This window comes from Microcebus murinus, chromosome 4 (assembly GCF_040939455.1).
Source record: "Microcebus murinus isolate Inina chromosome 4, M.murinus_Inina_mat1.0, whole genome shotgun sequence".
Lineage (NCBI taxonomy): Eukaryota > Metazoa > Chordata > Mammalia > Primates > Cheirogaleidae > Microcebus > Microcebus murinus.
The window spans coordinates 49440962-49468703 of NC_134107.1; the positions used below are offsets into that span (position 1 = coordinate 49440962).

At 40.5% G+C, this 27742-nt stretch overlaps 1 protein-coding gene and 1 long non-coding RNA gene across 4 annotated transcripts in view; one reads left to right on the forward strand and one right to left on the reverse strand.

Moving 5' to 3' along the window:
• LOC142861051 (F-actin-monooxygenase MICAL2) overlaps window positions 1-27742 on the reverse strand; it is a 60639-nt gene that overhangs the window by 14506 nt on the left and 18391 nt on the right. For all 3 annotated transcript variants that reach the window (XM_076002177.1, XM_076002175.1, XM_076002176.1), the window contains exons 4-6: window positions 20323-20438; window positions 15517-15609; window positions 12703-12796 (exon numbers count right to left, since the gene is read on the reverse strand). In XM_076002177.1, coding sequence (XP_075858292.1) covers window positions 12703-12796; window positions 15517-15609; window positions 20323-20438 — 303 coding nt within the window. The remainder of the gene's footprint in view (window positions 1-12702; window positions 12797-15516; window positions 15610-20322; window positions 20439-27742) is intronic.
• LOC105859953 (uncharacterized) lies at window positions 14350-20329 on the forward strand. Its single transcript, XR_001148759.3, has 3 exons — window positions 14350-14438; window positions 17430-17549; window positions 20179-20329. It is a non-coding gene; the product is annotated as an uncharacterized LOC105859953 (long non-coding RNA).

Here is a 27742-nt window from a genome sequence, read left to right on the forward strand (position 1 = left end):
CTTAAATGAACTCTGGTCTTCCCACAACAGCGCTGGTGAAGGCTGATGCCTTGATGTTCTACTTGTGCAGCTCATCTTTTTCTTAACCTAACTCAAGACTTTATATCCATCTTGTTAAATATCACCTTGTTTATTTTGTCCTATCATGGGGAAATCTTTTGAATATTTTATCCAGCTGACACATTTCTCCTAGCTCTGGGATTTCTGCAGAATTGGCAAATGGGCATCCTGTACCTTTATGTGATACTGAAAAGAAAACAAATCAGATGGGGCTGGACCAAGAACAGGGCCATCTGGCCCATCATTAGGGACCTTTCTTGGCCTTTGCGTAAAGCTGACTCTGAATGCACCAAGCTGGTACCATCTAGCCCACATTGCTACATCCTGTCCATGAGGCTGTTACAGGAAACTCTGATAACAAAATAATTTCCTGAAATCAAGCTCCAAAATGTCTGCTTGTTCATTGGCACTACAAACCTTGCAATTCCACTCAGAAAAGGAAATAACATTTGTTTCTCGCAGCTTCTCAGTAAACACCAGTGGTTCCTTGGAATCTCTAAATTCTTTCTAAACACTCATAATTTCTTTAATGATCCTTTTGGCAAGGATCAGAATTCATGTTTCTTTCCCATATGAATAGTGGAAAATGAGCTCACCTCCAGCCTTGTGGTTCTGAAATTCTCCATGAGTTTTCCAAGACTGAGGTCATTTGTGCAAGTTACTTCCCTAGCAGGAGCGTAATTCTCTGTTCATTCAACAAATTCTGATTGAGCAACGCCACCTCTGAGACACTGTTCCACATTCATCTCTCATCTGGGCTTAGAAACCAAGATTCACAGCTCTCCCATTTTCCTCACCCATCTAAGAGTCAATTTCTTCTTCTAGATATTTGTTTAATGTTCCTAGACTGAGAACCATTTTCCTTGATAGAGAAAACAGAAAAGCTGAGAGTTGAAAATCCTGCCTTTCGTCACCATCTAGCGTTATATTTAATGCCATCTGCCACACGCCCTGGGCCTATCCTTTCCTTGTTCTCAATCCAAAAGAAACAGCTTTCAAGGCACTATTTTGCTGCCTTTAGAGGATTTTTTGTTGTTGTTTTTCAGATTCCGCCTCTTTGCTGCAATGCACCCGCAGATTCCGGCCAGACTGATATCCTGGATTACACGTCCCTTTCTCAATCTCATGTGCCCTGAAACCTGGCCCGTTAGAGTCTCCTGTGCTGCCACGCTGATTTCTAGTGACACAGTACTCAACAAACACAGGTTGAACCGAATCACTTAATTTAATTTTCTTTTTTCAATGGAATAATTTGCAATTTTATTGGCCATAGTTCATGGTTGAGTCTTTCTTTCTTCAGTAGTCCAGAGCACTTTGGAGGGTTCTTGGACATGGAATCACATGCAGGTTTCTATAGACTCTGCCTCCCCAAAGTGCTGGGTACAGGGGGACTTGCCCTTGCTCCTAACTCCAACAGTGCACCAAGACGCTCCTCTACAACTTCTATCAATTCCCTGCCAACCATCAAATTCCTTCCTTGTGGGCCTTGATGAAGGCAGCATTGCCCCTCACTCTATATGTAGTAAAGTGGAGTGAAAGAGGCATGGGCCACTCAGACTTGGCTCTGCCACTTACAAATGTGTGACATTGGACAAGTAACCTCATGTCTCTTTGCTTTGGTCTCCTCTTAGAGAGAATGGTAGTACCTACCTCATACGCTGGTTATGGGGGTTAAAAGAGATAATGCACGTAAAATGCTTAGCATTGTGCTTGCCACATAGTAAACCTTCAGTAAATTATGCTGTTGTTATTGCTACGTTATTCTTTCTTATAGTGGGTCCTACAGTTCTGCATGGATTATTTTCTGTTCACCTGTAAAACCCAGCCAGAGTGTAACCCCTGATTACATGGCTAAAATTGATTGATTATACATGGCTAAAATTTATCTTGTAATTTAGCTTGAGATTAACAAAAATTCTTAAATAGTTATTTATTTTTGCCTCTTGTAAACAAAAAGAGCATGTGTCTGTGTGGATCACCAGTACTTCCCAGGAAGACTGGAGTACCCAGTGCCTACACAGATGGTTTGCTTAACCACATCTCCGTCTGGTCCCATGGCTGCCGTTGTACAGAAAGCCCTTTCAGGGCAGGGCTATGACTTCTAGACTAGCTAGGAACCAGGATGCAGACAGAATGGGGTGGCCACAAGGCAAGCTGCCTCTGGCTGTGAGTAGAATGGCCCAGTTATCAACCCTTCATTCTCATCCTTTGCTTGGGTCCACTGTCAACTGGATCTCCATTTGCTCTCATGTCCTCATATCATGCTTTCTTCTAGACAAAATGTAAGTATTCCACGTGCAAAGGTGAAGTAATCAACACCCAAAACAACTTTTTACTAATAGAGTCATTTGTATTCACCCACTTTTCCCCAAGAGTGCTCTCAAAACTGCAAAGCAAATTCTGCCACTCCCTACTGGAACTCTCCACAATCAAGTCCAAACCATCAAGCCTGGAAAATCTTAGTCCCTGCTTGCCTTAGGGTGACTGGCATGTGATGGTCAATGACTTTTTTCTGAATGAATAATAGCAGAGAACAAGTGAACTATCTATTCTTTAAAATCATGTTGTTGTTTTTTTTTTAAACCATTTTCTTTTGTAGGGAATGCTGAATACTTCTCTGATTGTGTATTGGTGTGTGGTTTTCCCAAGTTGAGTCTTGTTTTGCCATCTGGTTCATAAGTATGGAATTCTTTAGATGTGATTTTCTACCTCCTTAGAATCAGTGAGAAGTCCTAATTTGGCGTTTACTGCAATTTTTAAAAAATGTATTCTTCATCCTCACTGATGGTCTGGGGCAATAAGGGGGCATTGGAGAAACCGAACAGGAACTCTCGGTAGCCTTGGGCAGGGCATCTCCCCCAGGCTGGCTGGGGTTCAGCGCCGGGCTTTTGTTCTCTGTCAGCTCTCAGCTCCGGGGCTGGCGCATAGTCCTGTTTCATTTAAGTCTATAACAGCCTTCAGTACTCAGAGCTTCGGGCACATCATTTGCCCCCAACAGCCCCTTACATAGGGTGATGATAGCTCAGAAAGCCAGGCTGTGTATCTGGCCTGACTAAGTCTTGACACATCCAGGATGCTGGTAGCTAGCAAAGGATTACATTCTGGGAGGGGGAGGCTGCAGCTGAGAAACAAAAATTCTAGCCCTTCCGTTTTAAGCTTTTTGTTGTTGTTGTTGTTTTGTTTTTAACTACATATCTATTTATTATAAATGAAAATTACCTTTTCTTGCTTTTGAGCTTTATGAAAATGGTATCATAATGTATAGTCTTCTGCAACTTGTTTGCTTTAAATTCAGTATTATAGTGCAGAATGCATCTGTGTTGCTCATTTTCACTGCTGTATACTCAGTATGCAGTGGTATGACTATATCACAAAACTCCATTTTCCTGTGAATGGATATCTGTGTTCTTGGAGTTCTGCTATTATGAATGATGCTGCCATAAACATGCTTGTATGTGTCTTCTGGTTCGTGTGAAGTTTGCTGGAATATACACTTAGAAATAAAATTGTTGAATTGTAGGGTATGCAAATGTTCAGCTTTATAGCATAAAGCCAACTTGTTTTTGAAAGTGTTGTGACAATTTATGCTCCCACTAACATTGCATGAGACCATCCTTTGTTCCTACTCTTTGCCAAATACTTAGCAATATCAGGTTTTTAAAGTTTTGACAATTTAATAGTTTAAAATAGTTTTTTTTTTTTTTTTTTTTGAGACAGAGTCTCACTTTGTTGTCCAGGCTAGAGTGAGTGCCGTGGCGTCCTAGCTCACAGCAACCTCAAACTCCTGGGCTCGAGTGATCCTTCTGCCTCAGCCTCCCGAGTAGCTGGGACTACAGGCATGCGCCACCATGCCCGGCTAATTTTTTATATATATATCAGTTGGCCAATTAATTTCTTTCTATTTATAGTAGAGACGGGGTCTCGCTCTTGCTCAGGCTGGTTTTGAACTCCTGACCTCGAGCAATCCACCCGCCTCGGCCTCCCAAGAGCTAGGATTACAGGCGTGAGCCACAGCGCCCGGCCTTAAAATAGTTTTTTTTTTATTGTAGTCTGAATTCTTATTTTCCTAATTGCTAACAAGATGTCTTTGTCATATGTTGATTGGTCATTTAATATTCTTCTTCTGTGAAATGTATATTTATATAATTTGCCTTCTTCATTTATATTAGGCTGTCTGCCCATTTCTTGTTGACTTAATATTCTGGAATACTAATTTCTTTTTGGTTATATTTGTTGCAAATTCAGTTGGTCCTCTGTATCCAAGGGTACTGTATCCTCAAATTCAACCGACCATGGATTAAAAATATTTGGACGAAATAAAGGATGGTTGTGTCTGTATAGACTTATTTCCTGTCATTATTCCCTAAATAGCACAGTATAACAAGTACTTACACAGCACTTACATCGTATTTAGGTAGCATAAGTAATCTAGAGATGATTTAAAGTACACGGGAAGATGTGCGTAGGTTATATGCAAATACTGTACCATTTTCCACCAGGGGCTTGAGCATCTGAGGATTTAAGTACATGCAGAGGTCTTGAAACCAATCCCTCATGGATAACGAGGGACAACTATATTTTCTGAACTGGTGACTTTTCTTTTCCTTTGTGGTATCTATTGACTACCAACTTGAGGTTAAAAGAGAGCTTTAACTTCTCAAGTTTCATGTTTCATATTAAAGTCTTTAATCTTTATGGAATTGATTCGTTTGTAATGGTATAAAGTAAGACCCAATTTCATTTTTCCTAGTACAACCTATTGTCTCAGAATTACTTATTTCTGGTGATCTGAGATGCGACTTCTGGCTTATATCAAGTTTTCATGTATGTGAGATTATGTTTGGTGACTTACAGTAAAGTATTAAAATTGGTTCCATAAAGGTGGTGCACATTTTTTGGTTGGATTTACTCCTAGGCATCTTCTGTTTTTGATGTGATTACATAAGTAATATCTTCATTATTTCATTTTCTAGGTGCTCAATGCTGAGATAAAGAAATGTAATTAGTTTTTCTACTTTGATCTTATATCCAGTCACCATGATATAGGCTATTATTTTTAATAATTTACTTGTATATTTTGGGGGGTTCTTTATGTGGACAATCCTGTCATCTAGAAAAAACCAAAAAATTTTTTCTTCCTTTCTAAACCTTGTAACATTTCCCTCTCTTGTCTTACTGACTGGCTGGGATCCACTGTACAATGCTGAACAGAAGACATACGGTAGGCAGCCTTATCTTATTATTGATTTTAAAAGAAGTGTTCCTATCCAACAATGATGTTTACTGAAGGGTTTTAGCAGACATCTTTCAAATTAAGAAAGTTCTATCCTTTTCTATTGTTATTTTTTGCTAAAAGTTTTTAACCCAAATAGGTGTTGAATATTGTCAAAGGATTTTCTTCTTTCAGACAAGGTTTTCCTCTGTAATGTTTTCCTATGATGGCTGTTAACCCTTAGATTGCCAAATTTTAAAATTAATGGAATTAAGTAATTATTACATTCTTTTATCTTTTTGAATCTTTGCTATATCTGTGATTGTGTCTGCCCTTTTCATTTCTTCTTTATTTCTGTCTTCTATCTTATTTTTAAAAATCAATTTAAGAGGGTTGACTTTAGGCTTGTATTAGTCTTTTCAACATTTGGCTTCCAGTAAGGCCACAGACTTTCTACAGAGTGGCCAATGAAGCTGGAAACAGAGGTGAATAAGTAATAAATGGATTTATTTTTTATTTCAAAGTATTAAGGAGGTACAAATGTTTTTGTTGCATGGCTTGAGTCAGGGCTGTAAGTGTGCCCAATCACCCAAATAGTGTTCATTGTACCCATTAGGTGGAGTTTTGCCCCTCCTGTTCTCCGCCCTCCCCACTGCTTGATTTCCAATGACTTTTACTTCCTTCTGTGCACTTGTGTGCCCATTGGTTAGTTCTTATTTATTAGAGAGTATATGTAGTGTTTGTTTTTCTATTCTTGAGATACTTCGCTTAGGAAAATGATCTCCAATTCCTTCCAAATTGCTGCAAGAGGCATTAATTCATCTTTTTTTTTACGGCCAAGTAGTACTCTGTGGTATACATAGACCACATTTTGTTAATCCACTCATGAATTCATGGGTACTTGGGTTGATTCCAGATCTTTGCAATTGTGAATTGTGGTGTAATAAATAATTGAGTACAGATGTCTTTTTGATAAAATTACTTATTTTCCTTTGGATAGATACCCAGTAGTGGGATTCCTGGGTTGAATGGTAGGTCTACTTTTAGTTCTTTGAGAAATCTCCGCACAGTTTTTCATAGGAGTTGTACTAATTTGCAGTTCCACCAACAGTGTATAAGTGTTTCCTTCTATCTGCATCCATGTCAGCATCTATTGTTTTTGTACTTTTAAATAAAAGCCTCTCTAACAGGAATAAGGTGATATCTCATTGTGGTTTTAATTTGCATTTCCCTGATGATTAGTGATGTTGAGCATTTTTTCATGTGTTTCTTGGCCATTTGTCTCCTTTTGAAAAATCTTTTGTTCATGTCTTTTGTCCACTTTTTAATGGGGTTGTTTTTTTCTTACTGATTTGTTTAAATTCTTTGTAGATTCTGCATATTAGCCTTTTATTTTATGTATAGATTACAAATATTTGTCCCATTCTAAAGGTTGTCTATTTGCTCTGTTGATTATTTTCTTAGCTGTGCAATAAATGGATTATTGATATTTGTTAAGAGAGGAAATCTTCTATAGACTATGAGCATCCTTACACATCTTTGCCAAGTGTTCCAAACTGTAAGGACTCTGAGCCATTCCTGGAACTAGTCAGTTAGGTAACTTGAGAAGTATACTGGTCAGGAAACCACAGTGTGACGACTGTACACAGTGTGACGACTGTACTTGTTTCCTGGGAAAGAGAGGGACTGGCTCAATCACTGCTTGCTATAAAAGCTGCTGACTCCTTTGCCTTGGGCTCATTAGCTGTGGGACAACCCACTGCAGGCACAGGTATCATCTGGGTCTATCACATCACATCATGGAAGTTGGGGACAGGCAACTGTGTTACTGTGCTGATGCTTTGGCTCTTTGCTGTGCTGTGAGTACTAAACTCCCTTGCTCTGATGTACTGAATTTTATTATTTATTTCAGCACCTATAGAGTTGTAGCCAAACTAACCCAAATTCATTGCTTGCTTAATCATCAACGTTGGAGTCTTGTTATGCCCTGCCAATTTCTATAAGGTTGGGGTTCTTTTCTGACAATATCTCATTATATAATGTGATAAAATAATATTACCTGTGTTTGTATGTTTACAGCTACCTACATCCAGGCAGCCCCCTCTAGGATCACAGGAAGATCTCAACCCTTCCCCTGCTCTGCTGACCTCTGGACACACGGTAACCAGCCACGTGTAATGACAGATGAGAGCGTGCAACCTTGAACTCACTGCCTTTCAGTACATGTAGGGAACAAATATTAGTTATAAAAGGTTACCTAAAGGATAGCCATTCCCTAAAATCCATTCCCAAATAATGGCTGTAATGTAAACATGCCTCAGACCCACGGTATGCTCTCATTGTTAAACTGCTTTTATTGAATTGTTGTTTTTTTGTGTATGGGGAGGAGACCAAAATAAGTCTATGTTGAGATCCTTATATGGGCCAAGCATGTGAAATTCAAGTATTATATGTATTTATAGAAACCAGCTTAAATCTCTTCTAGAGAGTATAACTATAAATCAATGTGAATGAACCAACAAACAAATACAACTTGAGAAGTCATCGACCATCCAGTGGTGCTTTATAATGATAGGAATATAAAAGAGAAGACAAGGAATTAGTATTTTTAAACATCTACTATACACCAGGCCCTTTTTTAGGTGCTTTATTAACATTATTTCATTTAATCCCTTCTTCATATCATCCGTATGAGGTTGGCATTATTAGTCCCATTTTACAGATGAGAAAATTGGGCAGAGAGGTCAATAATTGTCTAAAATGGCTACCTTGGGATTCAAACTCAGGAGTGTCTGGCTCTAATACCTGTTCTCTGCCCAGGATACCTCACTGTTATGTTATCCATGAAATTATTGTTTCTTGGTTTCTCAGAAGCAGTCTAGATGAAAACCACAGAGTATAAGCCAAACTACTTCCCTCGTCCAGGTGAGGTTTACTTGGCATTTCTTGTCATAATATGTGCTCCTGCTGCCACCTGCTGGCAACCTCATACATCCTGCTTTTTCTTGCTAAATCCCTCAATCTTTGTAAAGGACAAACCTATCTGGCCCCCCAAAAGGCAAGAAGCTCCATGAGGACAACCAGCTGGAAAATCTTCCCAAAGTTGGTGAAGTATAAGGGAGTAATAATTCTTATCTACATCCCCGGGGGATAAACCCTTTACCTTTCAAGGCTGTTCTCCACTTTCATTAGATTTTATCTGTCTCCAGGTACTGAAGGAAAGCACAGGTCTTGTTATCCAGACCATGCAAATTTGGGTGTTGGCCTCTTGCTAAATCAGTGTATTCCGTGGCCCTAGTATGTAACACCGATCACCACATTGATAACTAACCAACCAGCAGGTAACAAACAGTGCCTGGACCACAAAGAGCCTAAGTGGCCGGCAGAGTGGCTTGGCTCCTCCTGGAAAGTGGTGGTGCCATGGGGACCCGGGCTCCTGCGTTCCCTGTCCTTCACCTGGGCAGCTAGGACCACGAGGGACTCCGTGCCCTTCGTCAAAGACATCACACATTCACACGCCCTGCAAAACATATTGATCTCGCATCTGGGTGGATGGTTAGATTTTTGTTTTTCTTTGTTACCCTTTCCTTGACAAAATGGGGAACCCGGGGGTGGGAGAGCTTATTTCTGACTGCTGGGGAAGAAGAAAGCAGTAATTGTTGTCACGGCAATGAGGAGCTCATCAAAGCCTCATTTTGCTCATCAGCCATCACTGCCCCCCTCTCTGTCCTGCACCCCCGCATGTTCCTCTAATTCAATGCCCGCCTAATGAATAACTCTTAGAACAAAAGACCCTTTCAGGCTGCCTACATAATTATTAGAGGAGCCTTGCATAACTGTCGCAGACTACTCATGTTTGCAGGCCTGTCTCTAAATTTGGTTATTCACAACCTTTATAGCTCAATATTATTGTCTAACTGTGATCATTTTCTAATTATCCTAATAATACCTATTAAATAATTCCCATTAAGTCACTTGAACCGGAGCAGCACAGGCCAGCTCAAATACAGCTTAACCTAATAAGCATTGGTCATTCATTAAGCAACAGGGCAATCTCTTAAAGGGACTGAATAGAATATTAAACCACAAAGGAATATTATTATTGCACAAATGTTATTACAAGTTGGAGTGTATTAATTCTGATGCCTGGTTTGCAAATCTTCCACATGATTTCCTTTGAGGCTAGTCTCCCTGATGTGACTCTTGCGATCTCCAGCCCCTTGTTGAGCTGCATCTGTCACCCACACAAGGACAATCAAGGTAGAGAGGCCCATGGACTTACCAGGGGAATTAAATTACCAATGATATAAAGGGAATGAGTAGAATCCATCTTCCGGCTGGTTTGGCACACCTTTGAGAACACCACAAGGTGGCCAGGTTTCTTTAGCTAGAACTCAAAACAGCCCTTTCTTTTCTTTTCTTTCTTTTATGTTTTGATATTTGGAGGATGAAGGAGATTTTCAAAAGATACTTAAAATTTTTGGTTTCTATAATTTAAATTTCAAGCAGTAAAGATTAGAGAGACATTTCTTTAAAAGTGTATGTGTGTAGATCATAATATTTTATAAAATAATATTAGGTAGTGTTTACTGAAAAGGGTACAATGTAGTAGATGCTCTGGTAGACACTTTGCCCACCCACGCCTCTAACTCTCAAAAATGACCGGGTAATATGGGCATTATTATCTCCATTTTTCAGATAAGGAATCTAGGTCCAGAGAGGTTAAGTGATTTCCCCAGCACTATATAGCAATGGAATGGAACAGAACTTGAACACAAGGCTTTTTGATTCCCATCATGTTGGCAATGTGTTGCTTATGGCAAACTCACATGCCCTAGCATTGCTGGTTTTTCCTTTTCATTTCTAGAGCTCTCACTGCAATCGGCAGATTCCTAAAGACAAGTACCAGAGCCTTCTTCTTTTTTTTTTTTTTTTTTTTTTTTTTGAGACAGAGTCTCACTGTGTTGCCCAGGCTAGAGTGGATGCCGTGGCATCAGCCTAGCTCACAGAAACCTCAATCTCCTGGGCTCAAGCAATCCTCCTGCCTCAGCCTCCCGAGAAGCTGGGAGTACAGGCATGTGCCACCATGCCCGGCTAATTTTTTCTATATATATTAGTTGGCCAATTAATTTCTTTCTATGTATAGTAGAGACGGGGTCTGGCTCTTGCTTAGGCTGGTTTTGAACTCCTGACCTCAAGCGATCTGCCCGCCTCGGCCTCCCAGAGTGCTAGGATTACAGGCGTGAGCCACCGTGCCCGGCCTCCAGAGCCTTCTTGATTAGGAATATGACCAATCACCAAGCAAGGGCAGTTCATTCTATTGAAAGTCCCAACAGTGGCTGCAGAGACAGACAGTGACTTTCATTCCAAGTAGCAAGAAGGTCATCATTTTTATAATAAAGCCAACTTATGATGAGTGAATCTGGGTTATCTTTTCAAGAAAATCCACAGTATAGTTTAGTAACAACAACAAAAAAAAGAGCAAATATTGATTAATCATCTACTCCATGCCAGGCATTAGGCCAGGGGTTTTACGTCAATTGTTTTACCTAATCTTCACCACAAACACAAGAAATAGTGCGATCATCACTCCCCATTTATAAACAAGGAAACTGAGGCACAAAGGATATAAAGTCTGACTTCAACATTTCCCTGGTATCTAGTGATAAATTAGCCATGCAGCAAATGAAGCTGAAACTGCAGGGCCCCTGCGTGGATGTGCCTGCCCTTGCCAGGCTCTGCGTGCAGCCCTCGCACTTTTGCAGGCAGGACCTTGCATGAGCTCCCGGCCTCAGACAATCGGGTCTTGCACCTGCCAGTTTCGTCACTCTCAAATGAATGAACTTTTTTTTTTTTTTGAGACAGAGTCTCGCTTTGTTGCCCAGGCTAGAGTGAGTGCCATGGCATCAGCCTAGCTCACAGCAACCTCAAACTCCTGGGCTCAAGTGATCCTCCTGCCTCAGCCTCCCAAGTAGCTGGGACTACAGGCATGCGCCACCATACCCGGCTAATTTTTTCTATATATATTAGTCAGCCAATTAATTTCTTTCTATTTATAGTAGAGACGGGGTCTCACTCTTGCTCAGGCTGGTTTTGAACACCTGACCTCGAGTAATCCACCCGCCTAGGCCTCCCAGAGTGCTAGGATACAGGCGTGAGCCACCACACCCTGCAAAATGAATGAACTTTTAAAAGAATTGATCTCCTACCGTTTCACTTCCTAAATAACTAGTAACCTGTTGTTTACATTATTGCCACACAGAGTGTTTTCAGTGCTTGGCTTTTCACATTTTATCTCTGAAATACAGAAGGCCGAAGACTTCTCATCATAAAACTAGAGACAATACCTCCCACAAACTCTAAAGGCTCCTCCAATTCATTAGCTACACTGCTCCTGGAGAGTTTTTCCAAAAAATGTAGATATCTTTGAGCCATTTCTTACCTGATAACCCTTCGCTGGCTCCTCCTTTGCTAAGATATTTTGTGTCTGTTCACATTTGGCCTTTGTAGGTGCTGTGCCCTTTGCCAGAACAATCTCCTCACCTCACTGGTTAACTCCTGTCCCTCTTCTGGTTCTCAGCTTATATGTCACCCTTCCAGAAAGCCTAGCCTGATGGCTCCCCTCCCTCTAGGATCAGTCCGGACCCTCTTGGTTCTGTTCATGTTGTACCCTAGTGTTTGCTCCTGTCACAGCACTTGTCACGCTCTATTGTGGGTTATCTATTTACATATCTGTATCTCTCAATGGACTATAAACTTCTCAAGGCAGAAACTGCATCATACTCATTGTTATAGACCCAGGGTCTTAATATCCAGCACATAGTAGGTCTTCACCAGATGAATTCTGTTTGAATCTAAGAATCTGAAGCCATCAGTGGAATAGTTACCATTTATTGCTTTACCTTGGGCCAGATAATGTGCTAATTTAAGCATCATTTTAAATTTCTTCCTTAATCCTTATATAAGCTCTATAAGGGAGAAAACCACTGTTATCACCATAATAGATGAGAAAATGAAAGTTTATAAAGATTTTTAATGTGATTGGCCCAAGGTCATACAGGTAGTAAAGAAAAAACAAGGACTTTGACTTTAACTCTGGGCTTTGAATCATACCAACATTGCTTGAACACCCAAATAGTTCTGAGTTTATCTTAACCCCTGGATTGCAAAGAACATTCACACTCGCCAGAAGAGAGGCCAGGAGGAACAGAAACCTGGTTACAAGGTCCACAGGCTGACTGATGCCCTTAGAAATTTCAGATAGGAGCACCAGTTTGATGTTTAAAGCCTGCGGCAGTTGTGCATTGAGCACCACACGTCTGGGCTGACAGATACAAAGCGGGTGACAAGGTCCCACTATTTTGCCCAGATGGTCAGCCCAGCCCTACCCTCAGACCACACCCACACCCATCTCTGCTGGGATGCCATACCTGCTTCTCCTCGCAGGGCCTTCTCCAGCCTCACGCCCTGGATCTCAGATGCCCTCTGCCGCTCTTCCACCTCTTCCAGCTGCCTCTGGATGGCCTGCAACGCCAGGATCACGCGTCACACAGGGACTCCACAGGCGGGAGCCCATCCTGCCACTCACTCTCCAGGAGAGAGAGGCCCTTTCTCTCGGGATGGTCCTGCCTTGACTAACTGCGCAAGGACCCCTGAACTCCCAAACAACTAGACCTGATGTTTCCCTTCTTTAGGACAAAACATAAAGCAAGGAATTTGTATGTTCAATTTGCCCCCAAGTAGATATTAAAATAGTCCCCTTTGACAAGGCCAATCACAGAGATGTCCTCCAAGACAGAGGCTGCTGGGCTAGGTGAATGGTCCTCATGGCTCCTGGATTCCTCTTCAGAGCCCACAGCCTCTGATTGTGGTCACGGAATAATGACCAGAGCAGCAGCCATGACCCAAAGGATGCTCATATTCCATTTCCCACCAGCTTATAATTCTTAAGAAGTTGATCTGGAGCAGGAGACCTGGGCCAACTCTTGGGGCTTGCTATTCTTTTTTAAGATTGTCCTACTCCTATCCTTAGCTACAAATTGTACCTATTCTTTCATTGCACCACAAGTTCTTTCATTGTAGCAATGGACTATGGCTTTGTTACTAGTAGGTTATTAAGACAAGACACAAGATGTTTAACCCATTAGGGGACAACCTCATACTCTCTTTAGACTCACCACAGGTACCTATTAAGGTTTGGAGTCATGATTGGGTTTGCAACTACATATTTATTTTCTTTACTAGCTATTAATATTATTCTCTTGTACATATTAGGAAGAAAAGTCCAGGGAAAGCCTTTCCTATATACGTTTTGTTCATTCCAATCAATTTTCTCTGCTTTCAAACAACATGCTGCTAAAAGGCATATCCCTTTGCAGAGCAGAATTTGCACCTAGTAGAACAGGTATATTAAAGGAACTGTCACCTGTTTGGGCAGGCAGAGTGCCTATGTTCCCCCTCTGCCTTATTTCAGCTCTGTCTCATTCCCCTTCCTTGCTAACCCCACATCTTTCTAAACCTGCCCTGGACTCACGGGCACAGTTGCCGAGGTCCCTCCAACCCTGTGAAGAGAGCCAGGCAGGGGACGGGCCTGAGCAGCCACCTGCCTCTTCTTGTTCCACCTATGAGAGTTTAAGCCCTAAACATACCATCTATAGTAGATGGGAATTCTCTTTAAAATGACTTGTAATTTTATACCCTTTTCCTCTCATCTCTCTTTTCAAGACAATTGTGGCTTTACAAATCCATCTCTCTTGCTGGTATGGTGTAGGACTGCTAAAGTGAAATGCTTATATAACTTTATTACTGACTACTGTGCAATGACAGTACATGGTTGTTATAGACTGAATTGTGTTCCCCACCCTCAAAACCCTCCCTAAATTCATACGTTGAAACCCTAACCTAAAATGTGGCTGCATTTGGAGACTGGGCCTTTAAGGGGGCAATTATGGTTAAATGAGGTCATAAAGGTGGGGTTCTAATCTCATAGGATGGTGTCCTTATAAGAAAGGAAAGAGATACCAGAGATATTTCTCTCCATGTAGTCACACACAAAAGGCCACGTGAGGACACGGCCAGAAGGCAGCTGTCTACGAGCCAGGAAGAGAGGTCTCATCAGACACCAAACCTGATGGCACCTCAATCCTGAACTTCTAGCCTCCAGAACGTGAGGAAGATACATTTCTGTTGTTTAAGCCAACCATCCATGGTGTTTTGTAATAGAAGCCAAGGCAGAATAGTGCAGTGGTCATTCTTTAGAAAGGAAGGGTGAAAGTCTCAAAGACTAAAAAGGGCCAGTATGGGTGCCAGTAGGTGAGGACACAAAAGGCCACTGTAATTCTTCTCGTCACTACCTACTGTCTGGAGTGAAAATATAAGGAAGAGAAATTGATGAGTTTGCCAATAAATGTCATAAGACTTTTCTTGTTCTTAGATGGAAAAGTTGAAATGCTTCAGGGCAATCTATTTGAGAAGTTGTGGGTGGACAGAGGGGAGCCATGGGAGTTTCCCTGTCCACTAGGTGAAAGGGGTGGCTCCTGAGCCCCTCCCGGCAAGTGCAAAGGAGGTTGGGTTAAATGACCTTCCTCTTGTCACAAATAACCTTGAGGACTACACAGCCAGATGAAGGAATAACTAGGAAAAGGGATGTAAGGAGACATTGGATTAACATGCTCATTCTTAGTCCTTAGGTCCTAAAGCCCAACTGTTCTTCAAGGCCAGGGTCAGGGTTCTCAGGAGAATACCTTGACTTTTTGCTCCATTTTGCCTGTCTGTGACAGAGGAGGACAGATGAGCTTGGGCAGAAATGTTTGAAGGAAGCAATCAGGCAAGGAAATCTACATTGGAATGCTGGATACTTACGATTTCAAGTAACCTTGCTATGGAGATAGCCCTTAACAGCTGCAGTTCAGCAGACACTATCAAGGAGTCGGTGGAAGGTTTATGTCCTCACAGAGGACAGAAGTAAGGTCACTGCTCTGTGGCAGTGAGGGTGGATGCGCTGGCCGCTGTCCCAGCCTCACTTTGCAGAGCACGTGTCTGCAGATGGACAGGCGGCTACAAGTGGGTCAGCTCAGTGCCAAGGGGTTTGAGCCAGGATCCTTAAAGCAGCTGCAAACCCAGTCCCTCAGAGAAGAGTGCCTGGCCCTCCTCCAGCTTGCTGCCCCCATCCCCACACAGACTCTCAGAGCTCTTTCCGGCTGGGACCCCAGACCCAGGCCCCCTCACTCAGCCTGTTTTCTGACCTGAGCCTTATGGAGCCTTTTCAATTCTTCTTGCTTAACCAATTGCTTCGTTGCTTTTTCCAGCTTCCGTCGTCTTCTAAGTGTCTTCTTTTCCTACGCAAACCAGTGGAGAAGAAAACATATGTCTGAGAAAAATGGGGTTGGAATTTATAAAATATCATCATAGCTTTCTGTCCTCTCCAACCTATGGTTCCCAACCACTACTCTGCTTCTAGAATAATGACATCGAGTAGAACTTTCTGCAACGATGGGAACCATCACTTTGCTGTTTAAATATGGAAAGCACCAGCCACACGTGGCTACTGGACACTTATGATGAAGGAACTGATTTTTAAATTTTATTGAATTTTAATGAATTTAAATGTAAAGTTAAGTAGCCACAGGTTGCTGGTAGGTGCCAGAATGGGAAGCTGGTGTGTGTGTGCGCGTGTGTGTAAGCTTATATAGGAGTCGCTTTACAGAGTTCTGACTAGGTTCGGTTGAGAGAGAGAATGGCACAAGAATTATACTTTGCGTGGGTGCTACCATACCGCCCAGGGATGAGGGGCCTGGGAGAGACAGGAGGACAGACAGACATACACACTATCCCTGCATGAAAACCAGTTAACAATTTAAATAGTACTTAGGTTGAGTCTGCAGTGCTCAGTTAAACCTGGTACTAGAGGGATGGATCTAAATAATTCAAACTTAAGTGCTTCTTGGCTTGAGGGAGGCCTGAGATCGCTTCCCTTCCCTCCTTCACTTTGCTTATACAGATTCAGCATTATTGTTTCTGGGTTTGGCGTGTTCCTGGACTTGTTTAAAAGAAAACAAACATTCAACATTTATGAATGCAAAATAGAGGTCTGGATTTTAATGGTGCTACTTCTTGGCTTTAAGCACCAGAGAAAGGAGAAGTGATGGTGTGGCCAGGTCTACTCTCTGGAAAGTTCAGGAGACACTTCTGCTCGGAGAAACATCAGAGAGTAATGTGTGAGCACTGGGCCCAGGAGCCGGGCAAAGCTGGCATCGAGTCGCAGCTGGGCCGTGTGGACTTCAGCATGTCAACACGACTTGCTGAACTTCAGTGTCCTCTTCGGAGCAATGAGGATTTAATGCCTACCTTGTAGGGTACAATAAGGATTAAATGAGATGACACAGGCTAAGCCCTTTGCAATACTTGAAAGAGATATGGGACAAATACTCAGTACATAGCATGGTTTTTATTATTACTAGTATGTCTATTTTATCATATTATACATTAGTATGATTGTGACTTTTTACTAAAATCTATTTTTCATCTGTTTGTGAATAGGTATATACACACACATCCTGTATATACAAAATAGATGTTCAAATTGGGCTAGTTTTACTAGCCCAGTTTGCCTTCTCTGAGCATACACATTAGCCTTCTACATATTAGGGTGAGGATTAGAGCATGCTAGAGATTTCTTTTTAATGCTGGCAGAAACAAATATGGAATTTAAAAATTATTGTAGATGGCCTGGTGCCTGGCATTGACTAACTATAGTTGAACCGAATGTTTGCTCATTAAGTGCTAATAAAGCCATGAGTGGGGAATAGAGACCTAACAGGCCTGACCCTTGATATTGCCAGAGAAATCTGGGTCCAAAACAAAGGTCAGAGATTGTACCTTGAAAGCATGTGTGTTTCAGGGCTTGTGCGTTCCTGTCATTTTGTCACTTATCCCACGGACGTGGATGGAGAAACCACTATTCTCCTTAAGAAAACATTTAGCTTTGAGGCTTTAGAACCTCTACAGATCATTAGTGAAAACATTAATATCAGTGATAAAACTTTGTTTTCTAGAATTCTCCTACAATCTAGAATCCTGAAGATCTTCTTCATCCTTGGAAGGAAATTGTGGCTGTCAGAACTCAGCTTATTCCACATCCTGTAATCTCTGTTTCTAGGGGATGACCTCCATATTGACTGTCAACCACTCTGAATGGATATTCCAGGCCTTTTGCAAGGGGGACCCCTCCATCAAGTAGCTAGGACTTTCTGGGAAAGGCTGGAGTCATGGGGAGCTGGTGAGTGTCAATGGTAGCTATTATCCAGAGATTGTCTAGCTCAATCTATATGGAGAGTCAGTTCATTCATTTAACAAGTATCTCAAGCTTCTATCATACCAACCTACATAATACATCCTAGTGTTTATTGAGTGCTATGTGCCACACGCTGTATTAATTACTGCACAAGTATCATCTCATTTATTCCTCAAATTGTACTTATTTTAGAGATAAGAAAATCAAAACTCAGAGAGGTGAGTAACTTGCCCAAGATGATGCAAATAGTAATAGGTCGAGCCGGGAGTGAAGTGCAGGTAGCTGACTCTAGTACCCACATTTTGTCTAGTCTACACTGTGTCTCCTTATACCAAAAACTGTTTGGGCATGAGGACTCTCTATAGTGGATCCTATAGACATGTCAGTGTTTCCCCCTAAACAAAGCGCATTTAATACAATTTCAAGGGGGTGCCTCAATAGCATCACATTGTCTTAATGCTTCTCAACAATAAAGCTGTCAGATCCTTACTACTTGATCAAGAGTCAGCAAAACAGGTCGGGCACGGTGGCTCACGCCTGTAATCCTAGCACTATGGGAGGCCGAGGCAGGTGGATCACTCAAGGTCAGGAGTTTGAAACCAACCTGAGCAAGAACGAGATCCCATCTCTACTAAAAATAGAAAGAAATTAATTGGCCAACTAAAAATATATAGAAAAAGTTAGCCGGGCATGGTGGTGCACACCTGTAGTCCCAGTTACTGGGGAGGCTGAGGCAGGAGGATTGCTTGAGCCCAGGAGTTTGAGGTTGCTATGAGCTAGGCTGATGCCATGGCACTCTAGCTGGGGCAACAAGAGTGAGACACTGACTCAAAAAAAAAAAAAAAGTCAGCAAAACAGGACCCAGGGGAGGAAAGAAAGTCATTTATTGCTTTTTATGAAAAAGATGGCATGGAAAGGACAAGTGCTTTACCAAGCACTCACATCGCCTTACGACCTGCCAGACACAGCTCTTATATTCTCAGTGACAGTAAAGGGGCTAGGGGCTGAGGAAGAAAAGACACAGGAAGGACGAGGGAGAAACCTGGCAGAGTTAAGGACAAGCTGCCCTGTCTCTTCCTGGCCTGGTCTTTAGATCCAGGCCACAGGGTGGGGGAGAGGTGGTAGTGGGGAGGGGTGAGGCGCGAGGAGGAGGCAGAAAAGACATGGCCTGTCTCCAGCTTCCTGTGCAAAGGTTCATTTGAGCTGTCAGGGGCCCTTTGCTACCTGGCTGGGGGCAAACAGACCTGCATGGGACAAAAGAGACAAAGAAACCAGAGGACAACCCCCCCCCCCTCGTTCCTTCAGTGTGAGTCCTCGAGAAGTCGTAAAGAAGAAAGCCCCTTGCCAGCTTCCCTTCCTGTAATTGCAGGCCGTGTCGGAAGCCAGGTGAAACGGGCATGCCTTGCCACCTGGCAAGCCTCGTGGGGATGGGCTCTGTTCTGGGCCAGCAGGGGGACAAGGAGCTGTTTGTTAGGGTGGCCCTAGACACCTCGGTCTCGCTATTTCGATGTGTTTGGGCCACTCTATTCATTTATTCTCCATGAGTGTTGAGATGGCTCATGCTGAGATCTCAGTCTCATTTGAATACAGAATTAACTCAGGGTCACTCAAAGGGGTCAGAGGGGGTAGTAAGAAAACCCCAGAAATCAATGCAATACACAGAATTCATTTGTGTTGAGTACTGAACTAAGCAGAGATGCCCACAACTAGAAATGAGAAATCCATACATGTTCTCTCTCCTCCTTAACCCCTCTCTCTCTCTCTCTGTCCTCCCTTCCTCCCCCTCCCCCTCACATCCCAGACCCCTCCTGCCTTGCTGTACGCTGGGCCATGGGGAGTTAGAACCCCTGAGTGACTTGAGATGACGCCAAAGCTACTAACTCCAGATATGGAAAAGTTGAGTCTAAGTAAATAAATTTGGTTCTCCCCTTCCCTCCCCAGATCCTCACTGCTCCAAAAAATAAACACTACCAGAGCAGTGAACCACATCTCTGTCCACCCGGGAAGCATTTTAGGTCCAACCATTCAGTCCCTCCCGCTCTCCTCTGTCCAAGTGAAAAAGCTCCAGCCCTAGCGGGTGAAGAAAACCACAGTGGGCTTTGGTTGTGAGATGCCTATCTCTGTGAACGTGCGGTACGGACAATTACAGACATATAACAATGCCTGTGTTTTCCATCCATGGGGAGACAGTTGTTTAAAAGAGTTCTCCAGAAACATAAATGTTCACTAAGCAAAGGGGACGGCTGTCTCCCAGCTGGCACACGGCTTGTCCCTTCCACAGTAGGGATCCTTGGAGTATCCATGTCTAGATGCAACTGCATGGTTCGTTTCATATTTCTGATTAGAACAAACATAACATTTTCCATGCAATCTGCCTCTAGTGCTTCTTAAATGAAGCTGTGCTTCCCCCAGGGAAATATGCATCTGCTTGTTGTAATATTTTCGATGGTTTGCTTGTTGGACTACATATTAAACCCACTTTAAGAGCTGCAGTCACCAAATGGTTTCGAGTAAATATGCCTCTTTTTTTCCCTCCCCAATTTGGGTCTCTGAGAAAGGCAAGCTTCTAAAAGTTTTTTCTTTTATTAAAGAGATAATTCTTGGTCTGTTCCAGGTAAAAAGAGCACTCTGTCAGATGCAATGAAACGTGATCCTCCTAACGAAACCACTGCAGCTGGAGCCCACATTGGGTCTGAATTCTGGATGGTAAACAGCCCCCACCAGCCAAGGTCCTCTTTGGTTGGCCAAGTGTTGTTACCTTTGACTGCAAGGAAAGCTGGGGATCGAATTCTTCATCTGCAGAGGAGGAGCTTGTAGAAGAGGCAGAAGAGGTGGCCTCTGTTACCTGTGCTCTGACAGGGGTGTGCTTGGAGCCTGAAATGGGAACAGAAAAACTCACTGACCTGCTAGCTTCATTTCCTGCTTCATGAACCAAAGCTGTCCCTCCCCTCCCCACTTACCCTCTCCCCTTCCTCCCTGCTCTCTCCTCCCTGCACCTGCCGTGAGTACAAGAAGGCGGTACCTAAGGGCAACTGAAAATTTGGCCCTCCACGTTAATTACATTTCTGGGTCCCTGCCAAGAGCTTTACAGCTTTCTTTTCACATAAAACAAAACAAAACAAAAAAAAAAGAAAACCAAGGTATTATGCAGAATCAATTAATTCCTTAAACACCATTTATATGGTGTGTTGCTCTGAATGCATTCAGAAAGGAAATCTATTATTAAAATGCACGTCCGAAGTTAGCTGAGTTACCTAAATGCTTGTGTAAGGTTCGTTCTGCAGAGTAATTGAATGCAAAAAAAGTTGGAGCCAGCTCTTAAACAAATCGCCCTTCTGCGGCTCACAGCATCTGGCACCCATTTTTACTACATGACATCTGCTCAGTGTAAAAGAGCTGGCGTCAGAATGTCTGGTCACAGGAAAAAAAATATCCCAAATGTAATCAGAAGCAAAAGGACTCTAAGCCTAAGGTTTTATCACATAGTCTCATGCAGCATAAATATTTCATTAATTATGGCTAAACAAATGCCATTTTTATTTTCCCAACTTGAAGATATTATCACATCATCGAAGTAATGATTCAAATGCCAGGAAAGGCAGTTTAAGATAGAGATGGCTCAACAATGCTGGGTCCACGGGAGAGCCGAAGTCAGGGAGATATGCCAACCTCTGAACAGAGGTAGACGGCTAGAGGCAGCAAAACATCCATGTTAATTGGCTGAGTATCACATATGATAAGATCTTCCAGGTGCCACAGGAGGCTTTTAGTCTTTGCAGCAAGAACATCTGTCCCTACATATCAACCTGAAGCAGAATTCATGCTTAACATCTGGATTAGTGCTCTCTTGACACCAAATCTCAGAACAAGCTAGGACTCCATGATAGGAAATTTACTAATGTTAGTCTGCCATGGCAGCTTATATCTAAATAGAGATGTGTGTTGGGTGGGGGGAAAGGAGGAGAAGAAATCCCAAGTCAGCTAATATTCTCTCCAGCCTGCCTTCTCCTCCCCATAATTTTCAACTATTCACCCCAGAGGGAGAGGCCAAGTTCTACAAAATAAGGTACTGTTAGCCCCTGGGAGTACATTTGCATATGCTGTTATTCAAAGAAAAATAATGCAAAACATCTATATAATAACACAGCCTTTCTGGGCAGGGAGTTCACTGTTTTCCACTTTAGTTTGCCAGATGGGAAAGCTCAGGTAAAGATAGAATCAGAGAGCAGAAGAATAACAGGAGGAGGTGTTAAGGGGGAGCTGAGATTATTTCCCAGTTCCAGCCACCAGTTTACCACTGAGTAATTTAGTCACTGAGTGTTTACTTCTTAGTGTGTGAACCTCAGGAACTAACTTTACCTCCCTGAGTTTCTCAGGATCATGATTCCTAACTTGCAGAATTGTTGTGGAAAAGTACAGATGATTAATATAAAGTCTCTAACACAGTGCCTGGTACATAAGAGGTGCCTAAGCAAATGTCAGCAGCAGCAGCAGCAGCAGCAGCAGAAGATACTCCATCATCATCATTGATCCCAACTAATAATACTGAAATATTTGTAAAACTGCCTAATTAACCTATATTTATGGGAGAAGTATAAACCTAAAGTTGAAACTTTTTCTAACTTTCAAAAAATAAATATTTCCATTGCATTTCACTTTCAAATTGAGAAGAAAATGCTTCTAAGTATAATGTATTTCTTAAATTTCTGGCAAGAAAGAAGTTAAATAGTTGCCCCTAAGTCCCTTCCTTAATACTGTCTCCAACAAAGAACCAACCATTCTAGGAGTTTACTATGTATTTGTAAAGTTTTAGAAACTTTGCAGCATTGTCCTACTCTGGCTATGTTAGAATGACTGAGTCTGGAATTCATCAACCACCACAAAGCACTAGAAATCAGGAAACAGGCTGGGCTCAGTGGTTCACGCCCGTAACCCTCGCAGTCTGGGAAGCCGAGGCAGGAGGATCGCTCAAGGTCAGGAGTTCAAAACCAGCCTGAGCAAGAGCAAGACCCCATCTCTACTAAAAATAGAAAGAAATTAATTGGCCAACTAAAAATATATAGAAAAAAATTAGCCAGGAATGGTGGCGTGTGCCTGTAGTTCCAGCTACTCAGGAGGCTGAGGCAGGAGGATTGCTTGAGCCCAGGAGTTTGAGGTTGCTGTGGGCTAGGCTGACACCATGGCACTCATTCTAGCCCAGGCAACAGAGTGAGACTCTGTCAAAAAAAGAAAGAAAGAAAGAAAGAAAGAAAGAAAGAAAGAAAGAAAGAAAGAAAGAAAGAAAGAAAGAAAGAATCAGGGTACAATATATAAAGCACTTCTTTCCAGACAGTACAGAACTGTGATAAAGGCAAGAACAAAAGCAAACAAGGAAAGCCCTCCAATCCCAATAGTTTTCTGCCTAGAGGCCCTTTCCAGACCACAATGCAGGCAAGAATAACCTAAACAAAACATAACAGATTCATTGAATTGAAAAGACAGATCAAAATTTGGGCAAGCTGAGCCAGCTGAAATGTGTGGGCCAGAGTACTAGAGATGAGGGAACTGTGTAAAGAAGAACTTCAGAAGTAAACATAGAAGTCCCCTTGAGTCTATTGCTTAATAGTAAACTATAGATGCACAGAGAGAAACTCCATGAGGTTGGACAAATAACTTCTGGGAAATTTTAGGTGAAATAGTCTCTAAAGCTTTCACAGGACTGGGAGATGTTCAAGCTTTCTTAGCCAGGGTAGAAGAAATATTTGAGGCATTAGTACAGACAACAAAAGAGTCAAAAAGAATAAACTATCCCTACAGTAAAGGTTATTGTAGATTCACATGAACAAAGCTTAAAAAACAAGCCTTGATGGAAACAAAGTAATGTGAAGTTATTAATACTTTACTGCCTGCCAAATATTCTTTACTGCATATTTAAGATTCTTTAAATAAAGAAACAAATATAGACACTCTAGAGTGTAATATTAACAAAGTTTAGCAATTGATAAAAAATTATTAGATATATAAGAAAGTGGGACAATTATCATAATCAAGAGAAAAATCAGTCAATAAAAGCAGACCCAGAAATGACATATGATAGAATGACCAGATAAAGATTTTTAAATAGCTATTATGAATGTGCTAAAGAATTTAAAAAGAAGTCCACCAAAACATTGTTGGAATGAATAAACAAATTCAGTAAGGTTACAGGACACAAAATTAATATATAAAAATTAGCATCTCTATACATTAACAATGAACTATCTGAAAAAGAAATCAAGAAAACAATCCCATTTACAATCACTATAAAAAAATACTTAGGAATAAACTTAACCAAGGAAGTGAAAGACTGAAAACTATAAAACATTTATGAAAGAAATTAAAAGAAAACACAAATATATAGAAAGAAATCCCATGTTCATGGATTAGAAGAATTAAAATTGTTAAAATGTTCATAATACCCAAGTGATCTACAGATTTAATGCAATCCCTGACAAAATTCCAAAAACATTTTTTACAGAAAGAGAAAAAAACAATCCTAAAATTCCTATGGAACCACAAATGAACCAAATGAACCAAATAGCCAAAGCAATCATGAGCAAGAAGAAAACAGCTGGAGGCATCACACAACTTTACTTCAAAATATACTACAAAACTATAGTAATCAAGGCACCATGGTACTGGCATAAAAACATATATAATGGAACAAAAAGGAGAACCCAGAAATAAATCCATGTATTTATGGTCAATTGATTTTTCACAAAGGTGCCAAGAACACACAATGGGAAAAGGTCAGTCTCTTCAATAAGTGTTGTTGGGAAAATAGGATATTCACATGCAGAAGAATGATATTAGATCCTTACCTCACATCATATACAAAAATCAACTCAAAATGGATTAAAAAGTTAAATATGATGTGAAATTGCAAAGTTCTAAGAAGACAACACAGGGGGAAAGCTCCATGACATTGGTCTAGGACTGGGCAATGATTTCTTGGCTAGGACTCCTAAAGCACAGGTAACAAAAGCAAAAGTAGACAATGGGATTACATGAAACTAAAAAGCTTCTGCCCAGAGATGGAAACAATCAACAGAGTGAAGAGACAACCTCCAGATAAGGGATTTGCAAACCATATCAGATAAGGGGTTAATATCCAAAATATAGTTATAAGGAACTCAAAGAACTCAATAACAAGAAAACAAATAACTCAATTAAAAAACTCGCAAAGGACCTGAATAGAAATTTCTCAAAAGAAGGCATACAAATGGCCAAAAGGCATATGAAAAGATGCATCACTAATCAAGAAAATACAAATTAAAACCACAATGAGATATCACCTCACACCCGTTAGAACAACTACTATTAAAAAAGATGAAAGATAATAAGCATTGAGGAGGTTGTGGAAAAAAGGGAATCCTTGCATGCTGTTGATGAGAATATAAATTAGCATAGGCATTATAGAAAACAGTATGAAAGTTCCTCAAAAAATTAAAAATAGAACTATCACATGACCCAACAATTCCACTACTGGATATACATCAAAAGGAAATGAAATCAGTATGCTGAAGAGCTATCTGCACTCCCATGTTCATTGCAGCATTATTTACAATAGCCAAGTTATGAAAACAATCTAAGTGTCCATTAATGAATGAATGGATAATGAAATACTATTCAGCCTTAAAAAAGAAGGAAATCTTGTAATTTGCGACAACATGTATAAACCTAGAGGATATAAGTGAAATAAGCCAGGCACAGATAGGTAAATAGTACATGATTTCGTTTATATGTGGAATGTAAAACACTTAGATTTATGGAAACAGGAGCAGAATTGTAGTTACCAGGGAATAGGAGGTGGAAGGCCAGGAGTGGAGAGATATTGGTCAAAGGATACAAAATTAGATAGAATAAGCTCACCAGATCTATTGTACATGGTGACTATAATTAATAATGTATTGTATTCTTGAAAATTGCTGACAGTAGATTTCAAGTGTTCTCATCACAAAAATGATAAGTATGTGAGCCAAAGCATGTCAATTAGCCTCTTGAGCCATTCCACAATGTTTACACATTTCAAAACATCATGCTATGCATGCTATATATAATTTTTGTCAACTAAAATTAATGTCAAAAACAAATTAAAAAACCATTAATTTAGTGAGGACAGAAGTAGAAGATAAAGAACAAATGGAACCTATAAAAAATTTTACTAAATCAGCTCTTAGTAGCAGATTAAACACTACCAAAAAATCAGTGAAATTAAATAATAACAATAGAAACTATTCAAAATGAAGCACAGAGGAAAAAGACTGAAAAAACGAACAGCACCTCAGTGTCAAAACCAAGTAGTCTAAAATACATACAATTGGAGTGCTAAAAGAAGATAGGGAGAGATAGGAACAAAAAATGTAGTTCATGTAATATTGCTGAAAATCATCCAAATTGAATGAAAATTATAAATTTTACAGTTATAAGAAGCTTAATAAACCACAATAGGATAAACGCAAAATCATAGCAAGACCTGTCCATGATAACAAAATTGCTGAAAACCAGAGACAAAAAATCTTAAAAACAGACAAAAAAGATAGATTGCACACAAAGATAAGAATATCCACAGATGTGTCATCTGAACCTAAATAAGGCAAAAGACAATGGGATAACATCATTAAATCCTGAAAGAAAAAACACTGGTTAACTTATAGTTCTATATCCAGTGAAAACTATCCCTTCAAAATGAATAATTTGTTGCTAGCAGATATGCATACAAAGATGTTTTTAAAAAGTTCTGCACCAGATGGAATGAATAACTCCAGAGATGGTAAATGCAAAATAATTTTTCATCTTAGTTTTAAACTTGGTTTTGATGATTTACTGTAACACAGATAAATAGAGATATATAGATATAAAGAAAGCAAGAAAGAGAAAGTTTTTAAAAAATGCATTGAAGTAAATATATGACAAAGGCAAATATAGCAACAACAAAAATAAATAAATAGGACCTAATTAAATTAAAAGGCTTCTGCACAGCAAAGGAAATAATCAATCAATAATCAATAAGCAAATAGACAACCTGTAGAATGGGAGAAAATATTTGTAAACTTTACATCTGACAAAGGGCTAACATCCAGAATCTACAAAGAGCTCAAACAAATCAGCAAGAGAAAAACAAACAACTCCATTAAAAAATGGGCAAAAGACATGAACAGTTTTCCAAAAGAAGATAGACAAATGGCCAACAAACATATGAAAAAATGTTCAATATCATTAATCATCAGTGAAAGGCAAATTAAAACCACAAGGAGATAATACCTTATCCTTCTTGTCAGAATGGCCATTATTAAAAAGTCCCAAAACAACAGATGCTGGCATGGATGCAGAGAGAAAGGAATGCTTGCACACTGTTAGTGGGACTGCAAATTAGTACAACTTCTATAGAAAACAGTATGGAGATTCCTTAAAGAAATAAATATAGACTTACCATTTGATCCAGTACTCCTATTACTAGGTATCTACCCAAAGGAAAATAAGTCATTTTATCAAAAAGACAAATTCAAATGTTTGTTGCAGCATAGTTCACAATTGTAAAGATGTGCAATCAATCTGAGTTTCCTTCAATGCATCAGTGGATAAAGAAAATATGGTATATATACACTATAGAGTACTTTAAATAATATCATTTGCAGCAACTTGGATGGAACTAGAAACCATTATCCTGAGTGAAGTATCTCAGGAATGGAAAAACAAATACCATATGTACTCTCTAATAATTGGGAGCTAAATAATGGGCACAAAGAGATGTAAAGAACATTGGAAACCAAAAAGTGGGAAGGGTGGGAGGGAGTTAAGAGTAAAAACTTCCCTATCAGGAACAAAGAATACTATTCTGGTGATGGGCACACTAAAAGCTCCAACTTAAGCATTATATAAGGTATACAAGTAACAGAAACATTTGTATTCCCTAATATTTTGAAATCAAAAAAATTAAAAAGCAGATATCATTAGATTTCATTTAAAACAGCAAGCACCTACTATATACTGTCTACAATAAATCCACCTTTAATACAATGATAAAGAGAAATTAAAAGTAAAAAGACAGAAAAACTATAGTGTGAAAACTCTTATGTGGTTATACCAAAGTAGTTTTTGGACAAGGAATAGTAACAGAGATAAAGAGGAACATTCCATAATAAAAGGGCAAATCTATT